This window comes from Pinus tabuliformis, chromosome X, assembly GCF_031772625.1.
Source record: "Pinus tabuliformis cultivar Carrire ecotype Pingquan chromosome X, CPIR1, whole genome shotgun sequence".
Taxonomy (NCBI): domain Eukaryota; kingdom Viridiplantae; phylum Streptophyta; class Pinopsida; order Pinales; family Pinaceae; genus Pinus; species Pinus tabuliformis.
In genome coordinates this window covers 1574992148-1575002904 of record NC_142308.1, presented here as the reverse complement: position 1 = coordinate 1575002904, position 10757 = coordinate 1574992148, and the positions used below count along the sequence as shown (strand labels likewise).

General features: G+C 35.1%; 1 protein-coding gene across 1 annotated transcript; it reads left to right on the top strand.

Annotated features, from left to right (window-relative positions):
* The first annotated feature begins 5787 nt into the window (after positions 1–5787).
* LOC149146039 (transcription factor MYB32-like) lies at positions 5788–8994 on the top strand. The gene is made up of 3 exons (XM_089449122.1): positions 5788–6726; positions 8059–8188; positions 8319–8994. The coding sequence occupies exons 1-3, from the start codon at positions 6591–6593 to the stop codon at positions 8863–8865; spliced, it is 813 nt and encodes a 270-aa protein (XP_089305248.1). The 5' UTR covers positions 5788–6590; the 3' UTR covers positions 8866–8994.
* The last annotated feature ends 1763 nt before the right edge of the window (positions 8995–10757 follow it).

Below are 10757 nucleotides of genomic sequence, written 5' to 3'. Positions count from 1 at the left end.
ACTCTAGAAAATCCAGACAGAGGGATTACCAAACCAATCACAAAACTGCAATATACACCTTGGTGATAAATTAAAGAGAAATTACCAAGGACTTATGTACGACAGTCAATCTTCCCGAATGTTGTGTTCATTGCATTGTGATCAGTAAGGCGACATACTAAGTTTCTTATGGATAAAGGATTTAAACCTATTGTGGTCTCCCAATATATACACGACGGTACAGGGAGCACAAGTCCATGCTAGAACTTATCGTATCGAGGAGGAGGAATCACCCAACCTTCAATGAAAACGATAGCCACTAGTTTTAATGATGTTGGAACACGTCACTAACCTAGACCTCTAGATATGTTGCGTTAAGTTCCAAAGCATTGTTAGGTTCATTGAAATTTATTTTAAAGTTGATCTTAATTAGAGTTTCCTTTCAATGGTTCACCGCGTGATGATGATCTGAAATTCCTAAGATGCTACCTACAGTGATAAACAATCTTTGTTTATTGAGCAATGAAAATCCTAGTTACTAGGGAAACAAGAAAACAGTGCTTTTAAGCAAAGAGCAAAGAGCACACACTAGTGCATTTCCCTAAATCATCTTTTCGCACAAAAATAAAAAAATGCTAAATGCAAATGCATGTATTTGTTTTCGCTTTCCTTAATGTGAAAAATGCCAAAAAGGAAAACTAAATGTAGCAAAGATCTGAAATATTTCACTCAAAATGACATTTTCAACAGTTTCTTCTTCAAAAGAGAAAGGAAGACTCAAAACGACACTTTTCAATTTTGAATAAAAAAAATTTCGACACCTCGAATAAACAAATCAAACCAAATACATGAAGAAAAATTCAATCGATTATCAAGGGAAGGAAGAATTCACAACACTTCTCTTTTTGATAAAAAAATGACAATTACGACACTTTTTGTACCAAAGCGACAAATCAATTTAAACAAATTTTCGACAAAGGATTGTAAATGATGAAAAAATGCACAAAAGAATTCACTAATCCTAATGTAATTGATGCTGATCTAAGTGATGCAAGTAAGTTTCAGTAAAGAGGCACTGTTCACTTTCAGCAAAACAACCAAACAAAACTGAAAACAAGGTCAAAACCCCTCAATTTCTAGATGGAAACAGAGATTAGTCAATCATCGCACCTATGCTTCACAGAAATAGATATGCATCGCAGTTACTACACTCGGGAGGTGTGACGCATACTGAGTTATAGTGGAAGATAGTGCGATGGTATAGGGAGCAAAACTGAAATGGGTTTTGGCTCAAATGTGCAGTTGTTTTCAATGAGTTAAGTTGTATTTTCATGAACAATAAAGAGAAAAGTATGATGGAATGTCTTGAGAGGTTACTGAGCTACCAAAAGGGCATCTAGATGTGCCTGTAAGTCAAATTTTTAATTTATAAACTAAACCAAAGATTGATTGAAGCGGCATTCATCTACTATGCAATTGCAGAGCAAGAGCGGTTCAAAGGCTACCTCGCTGACTTCAGGCTCTATCTATAGTTTATAAAACAAACAATAACAACAAACAAACATTTGTTCATTCCCCAGCGGAGTCGCCAATTTGTTTCTGGGAAAACTAGTATTCCTAAAGAATGTTAGCCCTCTAGGTTTGGGAGCTACCCTAGAAACAAGAGTTTAAAGCAATTCAATGATTTCTTCTATGTGTAACAGATAAGAGAAAGATAATGGAACCAACCTGGAACTTCCATTTGATCCTTTGCTTGATCTCTCTCCCCTTTGACAGATACCGCAACTCCTCTCTGTACTTAACATGCTTGGAAAGTACTTGCACAAGTACAACAACAAAGAATCGTCAAAGCATTGTGATCTGTTACAACATAAACATTGCAAAATCAGATATAGAATGAACAAATGATATCATTCACAAATGATAACATTCACAATTACACAATCATATGCAAGAAAACTGGAAGAACTTTATTAATAGAAGGGAGAATTACAACCCAATTGTCTGATCCAACATCGTCCTACGAGCTTCAATCCTTCTTCACCTCATGAAATAGCAAGATCACACCAACAATACGATGCTCTTTCCTCAATTACAAACTATCAACACTTCCTTGCAATTCACAATCTTCCAGCCCCTAGATCTCTTGGATGAGGGATCCATTTATAGATGTTTGCAAGGGTGCGATTCATCCATGGGGTTTGATTAGTGTCATTCCACTTGTTGCAATGGGTTCCACAAGGGAAGGGATTGGAGATTTCTTAGATCCCTTATTCATCCTTGGGCGATTTCAGAGAGGCAAGTGGCATAGCTGAAGTTTCTAGAAGATTCCATGAGCAACCACCTAGCAAACTGTCTCGGAAATTTGTCCATCCTTGCCCATTGTACCCTATAGAAGGCCTAAATAGTATGCATCACACCGTGGCAGTGTACGACTCAGTATGCATCGCACTTTGCCAATGGAGCAATCAATATGGTTCAATTTAGCAATTTCTGGATGGTTTCTGAGATGGAACTTTTGGGGAATGATGTATTCAAATGACTATGTTATTTTAGGGTATGAAACAGCTCTTTTAGGGGTTGATGAGCCCTAATACATCGACATATAAGTTTGGGGTTTATGTGCCCAAATATGTTTATAACACTTCCTGTTTCATTCGTCGTGTGTGGGTGTGCTGCATTCTGGTGTTGCTCACTCTCCTGTTGATGCCATATTATCTTAATGTCCTTGTATATGAACAACGTGATGTATTCATAGGTAAGAAAACTCAAAGACACTTTCTTGGCTGCAACCCCCGTTGTGCTCTCAATGGTGTCCTTTGACTTGATTCTCTTGAAGGCCATTATACTTGTGCTGCTGAGAGACAGACGAACACCTGTGATGCCTGGAGACATAGAAACATTCATGGCAAGCAATCTATCAGTCAAAAACCAAAAAAAACTTGAGGACTAACTTGTAATATACCTATGTGATTGATCATGGAGGTTGCCCAATTTCCATGGGGAGGTCGGGAGACTCACTGCCAAAAATGCGCAAGGCACAGTCCGGGTCGTCATGAGGCTAACTCACTGGTGGAACTACTCAATGGACAATCCATCCTGGCCTATTGAGGACTAAAACTGCGCAATGTACAATTTCAATCAGCAGTGACATGCAACCAGCAAACTGCATTGCGTAGTTTTTGGGGCGAGGAGGACACTACCTCTAAGAATTGTGCAATGCAAGCCTGGAGGTCAGTGTTGGGAAAGACTTGCACAATTTCTACAAGAGAGGAAGAGACTTCACTTCCGGAAATGCGTATTGCTAGCACGGCAAGGAATGGTCCATGCTAGGGTAGCCCAGACCGACTGACGTTGGACTCAAAATATGAGAAGTCTGAATGCATGATGAGATGAGTGCAAACAAGAGTGAATGATTATGCATGCAAAGAATAAGTGTAGGATTCAGAAAATGAGACAACATGAATGCAAGTGAATCAGGTCGCCGAGTCAGTGACCGTTGGTGCAAAAACAATGTCATGCACGTGACAATAGTGATATACAAATGAAAACTAAAACAATGCTTGTACAAGCTAACATGCATGGAAAGACAACAACCATTCACAGAAATCAAGCAGACAACATTCACACAAGCTGAAACACAAAAAGCTACAGAAATGTAACACAAAATATGCGGAGTGGGCTTACGCTGAAAAAATTGAGCTGAATGTGTTGATGACTCCTAGATGTGATGTGGGATGTTAGAGCTACAAGATCGATGCGAGGAATTAGCTCTACAACATCTGGTTCATAAGTCTTTATAAAATCAAGTTTATGACGTGCATGTCACAAAACTAGGAAAAGCGACACTTGACGAGAGGTTTCTGACATGATCCTTGCATGTAACCTCAGCTGCTAAAAGTAAATCCCTAGATCTATGGATGCCTTTGCATGCTGCCTTGGGAAAAGTAGGCCATGAATGCAAATTAGTTTTGCTTCCTCCGAGAGGGAACCGGTCAACGTGAAGGAACATGCATCGATCTATGAGCCTTGGAGAGGGATTTGTGCAGCTTCTATGCTGAGGAGAGATGGTTGTCCCAGAGGGATTGCACAATTTTTGGGAGGAACAGGTGACTATCTCCTATGATTGTGCAATTTCTGGGCTGAGCAGCGATCCTCGGTTGGACTGCTCAATTTTCTCAAGGAAGCCTCTCTCACTGCATTGTGCAATTTCTGAGCGAGCAGGTTGCCTCACTGACTTGCATAATTTTTGCTAGTTGTTGCGGTGGCTGTCCCAAAGGGATTGCACAATTTGTGAGAGTAGCAAGTGACTGCAACCAAGAATTGCAAAATTTTTAGGCTCAGGAGCTGTCTCGGGATGAATTGCGCAATTTTTTAGAGGAAGACTGTTAGGAAGAATTGTGCAATTATGGAGCCCAATTGGGTTTGCACAATTTCTCAAGGGAAGGCTCGTTTCCCTCGAGAGTTGCGCAATTTCCAAAGGAAGCTCCTCAACTAGCAACTCACACTAAGTTGTGATATGAGCCTCTCAAGGAGGTGGAACAAACTTGCATGCATACGGTGACAAGATGCTATGAAACACTTGAAGCTCATGTGCTTGAAAGTACAAGACATGCTCGTGAGGATGATCGCTAAGGAGGCTCCAAAACAAGGCTAAGGAAAAATTTTGGTGGGTGGTTGTAGTCTCTACAACATCTATATATAGAGAGAGAAAGAGTTCAATATTGTGAATCTCAAATTTTTTAATTAAATTAAAAGAAAATATATCTATATATATATATATATATATAAATAAATATAAATATATATAATTAAAAAAAAATCTTCATAATTACTATTAATTTTGGAAACTAAATCTTAACCATTTATCTAATAATTATTTACAATTAAATTAGATTAAATAATGAAAATCACTATTTTTATTTTTACCTTTTTTTAATTATAAACATCCCATTTTGAATAAAATAAATTAACAAAATTATGACAATAATAAATCCCAAAAACTAATATATTGAGATCTCTTATCTTATAATAGAGATAGATGTTTGAAAAATTAATAAGTTCCTCTCCTAACCAAAAATACAAAGAAACCCTCGTGTGTTTTACTAGAAAATGCGAGATCAATTGGAGTGAGTAGTATTGTTAGTCTCCACTTTCTTCAAACAAAGTGGTTTCCAACAGAGTAAGGAAATGGATTCCAAAGGAAGAGAAAGAAACCCTTGTGTGTTTTACTAGAAAATGGAGATCAATTGGAGTGAGTAGTATCGTTAGTCTCCACTTTCTTCAAACAAAGTGGTTGCCAACACAATAATGAAATGGATTCCAAAGGAAGAGAAAGACAAGCGCAAAACACACAGATTTGAAAGCTTTATACATTCCCACCCAAAGCCCTACCCTACCTCCTTACCCACGACTCGCTTTATTCTGTTGTTTTTATCGATCTTTTATTCATTCCCGATGCTTGTTACCTTCATTGTCTGACAGTTTGTCTTATCATATAGTATAATCTCAATACTTTAGGCACCCTCGTCGTTTGGGCATTTGTCTTTATCATACACAATAAAAAGAGGAGCAGATTCAGGGAGAAAATTAAAGATGTTGGTGGAGGAGTTGGTAATGTTTTCACTGTAACTTGAAAGTATATATTGCTTTTATGCAGCTACTTATTATTTTATAATTTCTTATCCCTTACCTTCATATTTTAATGTGACCGTTAAAAGTGAGGATACCTGCTCCCATGTTATTCACAATCAAATGCAGTTTGCACACAACTAGAGAGCTTAATTCATTCACAGTGCCGGTCTCCTACCCGACCACCTTCATCACGAAACGCTGTATATTTTCGCGCTGTATATTTGTTTTTATGGATCTCTGATTTCTTGGGATTCATATTATCTTTTTGTACATTTGTCTCATCGTAAAAACCAACGTAGAAATCAAGAAGAAGAGAAGTTCTTTGTATTGCAGAATTTCCCTGTCTATTCGTCATGCTCAACTCTTGTTTTGTTCAAGGAATTTGAGCCCTGTAAGGCCTAATCGTTTGAAATTCAGTAGACCATTAGGAGACGAGGTGCTATTGTCGTTTGTGTACCTTGACCTCTACCGAGGTTACATTTTCGCGTGGACTACCAAAATTTAGGCAGAATTTTGTAAAAGTTTTTTCAAAGAAATTTAATTTGGTGAGTGTTTGAATAGTTTTTAAAGGAAAAATAGAGTCATTTTTATGGAAAAAATCTGAGCACCTAAAATTTTTAAACTTGACAGCTGTAATCTAGATTTCTAAAATTTTGTATGTCAACCTACCCTAATTTCCATTGTTTTACTGGTAAAATTGTGGCGTAATTAGTCTACACTAATGCGTAACAAAGTGAGTCGATGCTAATATAAACGAAAAGCGCCCTGACAGAACAGTTGACAGTCAGGCCATATCCTCTCAACGTTCTGGCTCTGAGGAAAGGCCCTTGCAGGTGGTCACCTACAATGTATCAGAGTTCTTCTGGTACGAGGGGTTAGTAGCTGGATCTGCTGCCCAAAACCATCTTATCCGCTTCTCTGAACTTATCCTGACAGTTCGCTCAAGGCCAATTAGTTAGTGGAAACATTCTCAAGAAATGGGGAGAGCGCCATGCTGTGACAATGCTAATGTGAAGAAAGGACCATGGTCGCCTGATGAGGACTCCAAACTCAAGCAATATATGCATAAGTATGGGACGGGTGGCAATTGGCTCGCTCTACCCCAGAAAGTTGGTATGTTGTCCTTTATATATCAACGAATTCATTCAGGAATCAGATAGCTCGGCTCTATGTTCTACTTTTGATCAGTTTTCCAAACAGTAGTATTTAATATTCAAAGGTTATATAAACATTCTTAGGCCATTGTCTAATTATATTAGGATTAATTTTGGTTCAGGAAAGATGGTCTGTAATTAGTGGCTTAATGGTTTGGTTGAAGTTATTATTCCAATTGTATTTGATTGCAAAGAAACTTATCAATAAGTTTATTTGTTTTCATAGTAAGGTGCCAAAGGTTGAGCAAGGCTCCCAACTAGTGCAAAGGGCCAAGGGTTGAGTAAGGTTTCCAGCCCTTTTAAGGGCCAAGGGTTGAAGAGGGCTTTCTTGGTGGCTTGGTCAAAGACTAAAAGAAATCTAATAAGCTGGGTTTTTAGGAGAAATCGAGGTTTTCCAGAGTATTTCTTGGTGTTATTATTTGCGTGATTATTTTTATATAATTGGTTAGTGATTGTTTAAATTAGCTTGCCTTATGATACGTAACCGGTCAAATTGTAAGAAGTTTTGTATATCTATTTTGTTATCATACTAATGTTGTGACTTTGCTTCTGTCGAAGAGATTTTTGGAATATTCATCTGCTATGCCATTGTGATGATGTTACAAATTGTTTTTAAATATATAGACAAGGTTTTAAACATCCGTATTAAATATCTATTGAAGCGTTTTCACTCTGATCAGCCAATGGCTTCTAATCAGCCATTGTCTGATCAAATTGCCAGAATTTTGCAAATCTATCTTATTATTATACCTATGTTGTGAGTTAGATTGTGTAAAAACCGCCGTTTGTATTGATAATGATGTTACAAATTGTTTTTAGAAACATAGACAAGGTTATAAACATATGTATTAGATAGGTATAGAAGCATTTTCACTCTGATCAGGTTTCTAGGTTTTGCAATGATTTCATTACGTTTCCGTTATATGCACAGGAAGAATGTTACAGGGTTTAGGTTTTTAGATAGTGTATAAAATCCATGTGTTAATGCTTAATGATTTGTTAATAGGAATAATGGACTTTTAGCATCTGCATTTTAATGATTTGTTAATAGGAATAATGGACTCTTTAGCAGCCGCATTTTGGATTCTCCTGGTATAGATATTTTTCATTGTCCAATCGTATCTTTTAGTAGATACAATACAGCCTTAGGTTATTAGAATACATGCCTTTATTTGTTGATTCAAATACCAGGTCAAGAACAGTTCTCTCGGAAGCATTTTTGTCATTTCACTGTTAAAATACCAGTATTTTGCAGATTTCTTGAGCTGATCCTTGTCCTCCGCAAATATAGGTTTGAAAAGGTGTGGAAAGAGCTGCAGACTTAGATGGTTGAACTACTTAAGGCCTAATCTAAAGCACGGAGGTTTCTCAGAAAAAGAAGATAACATCATTTGCAGCCTCTATGTCAGCATTGGTAGCAGGTAGTAAAAAACAGTGACCTAAGAGTTTCAACGATAAAAGATAAATTGCCATTCATTCACCCACAAAAATGATAGCTATAGTTTTTTATTGGAATATAGGACCTGACCTATGAGTTCTAGCATTGTGCAGGTGGTCTATAATTGCAGCACAGTTGCCAGGGAGAACAGATAATGATATCAAGAACTACTGGAACACAAAGCTGAAGAAGAAACTGCTGGAGAAAAGCAAGGATCATCAAACCAGTCCTGTCACTGAAGCAAAACAAGAAAGCAAAAGCATGCAACAGTCTGCTACATCAGATGACAATACAGTCCCAAACATCTATGGGCCAGAGCAACAGGATGGAGGGGTCGATCACCATAGTAATATGGGTATTAATGGCTTTTACTCTAAGTTCAGTCCTGGAATAACCTCTCAGTTGATCGAGAAAAACTGTGGCTCAAGAATCACTGAATCCCCTATGCAGGTGTCCAACTCCACTAGCCGCGCCTCACAAATATCGCATTCCACAGCTCATAATCAATATAACTCGCCTGAGGGGCGAAGCGATGAATCAACCTGGGTGAATAGCTTCAATAACGAAGGCAACAACAACATGGCAGCCTATGGATTTTGGACGGAATTGAATGATCTTTATTATGCAATAATGACTGACAAGTACAGCAACTTGAACTGAAAGTACTCTTGTCGGTCAAAGTATATTTATTTCTCCATTTATTCTAGTGCAGCTCTCTCGGGCAGTTTCAAAATATTATTTTGAAGATGAACTGTATTGGAGTCATAAAAAAATAATCAAATGTGTTATTCGGCTTCGCTTTAATAATTCCAATTGCATGCTGACAAGAGTCACCGATTGTGTGGACGGTCTTAGTGGCATTTAAAAAAAAAAAAAAAAATCTAATTTTAGGAGTGTTTTAATTTATTTTTCAAAGTATTTTAAAAAGAAATTTTAATTTTAGGAGTGTTAATTAATTTTTTTAAGATAGAAATGGATTCAGTGTAATCAATAATTCAAGGTAACTAAAATTTATCTAGACTATTAAAGTTTGACAATTGTAATTTGATTTTATGTAAAATTATGTTTAATAGTATCTGAATTTCCATTATTTTCTTAGCAAAATTGTGAACTCCGTATTCATTTTTAGTACTATAGGTGTGCATCTCTAGAATAGGTTATGAATAACTATTTGGTGCATTGTAGAAACTTATGAATAACTATTACATGCATTGTACAAATTTAAATTGCATAAAATATGTTCCAATAATTTGTCTGGAAATATCTTGGAATTACAATTTTGCCTTGTGTAATTAGTGTACCTAACTGTTTTTAATGCTATAGACCTGCCTTTTTAGAATAGGAATTGAATAATTATGTTTTTAGAATAGGATATGAATAACTATGAAGAGCATTTTAGAAATTTAAATTGCATAGAATATGTTCAAATATTTATAATAGTATAGATTAAGGGTTAATAGTTATTTTAAAATTAATTGTGTTTTTTTAATTAATTCATATCCAATTAACTAATTAAATAACATATCTTATATTGAACATGTAGTATTTCTAATCTATGATATTGTAAGAATAACAATTTACAAGTTTAGAAATTTTTTGGTAAACTAAGGGTGAATTTTTGGGGTTAAAAATATTGTTGCATGTTTTTTAATGTGTATCTATATTTAACTCATATATTATTATTATTTTATAATTGCATAAATTCTAGTCTAATATGCTAGAGATGTTGTAATGTAATGTAAACATTTTAACTTGATCAAAATCAAATAAAAATAAGCCTAGTATGGTATAGATGTTGTAATGTATTGAAATCTAATTATTTCTCCGATTTCTATGTGAAGAGATTTAATCCCAACTTTTTAAAAATTGAGACTTAAGAAAGATCTAAGATAGTATAATATAATACTAATATATTCTCTATTTCTATATTATCATAGAATATAAAAATTGAAAAATCATGAAAAATAAATGCATATCATGAAAAATCTAAAAATAAAACACTTCTCCTTTTACTAGTTTCCATGAAAGTGCATTCTACAACTGAGTATGTTGTGTAAGTTTCTCATTTGTATTATACAATTTTCTTATGTGTTTAATAGTTATTTTTGTAAGTGTGTCAATTGTATTATACAATACCTTATGTGTTTAATAGTTATTTTATCATATACTTTGAATTTGAATGGATCATAAATTTACCATCAACAACAAATTTTACCACATTAAAATTCCAAATGTAAAATTTTAAACATCCTTACACTTTACTAAAGTCAATACCATTAGTAAAATGAAGTAGAAATGTTATTTCAACACAAAAAATCCAAAATATTGTGCCATAATCTTTTAATATTTCTTTTACTAAAATATTTCTAAAATGAATCTTTAAAATTAAAACCATATCCTATGGATATATTAAAATCTCGACATAAATATATAAATATTTGGATCTAAAAGTTGTAATATTTGAAAATTTTGTTACCATGCCAGGTAAAAAATATCATTAAATCTAATATTAATATTAATATATTATAATATTCATATTCATATATTATAAT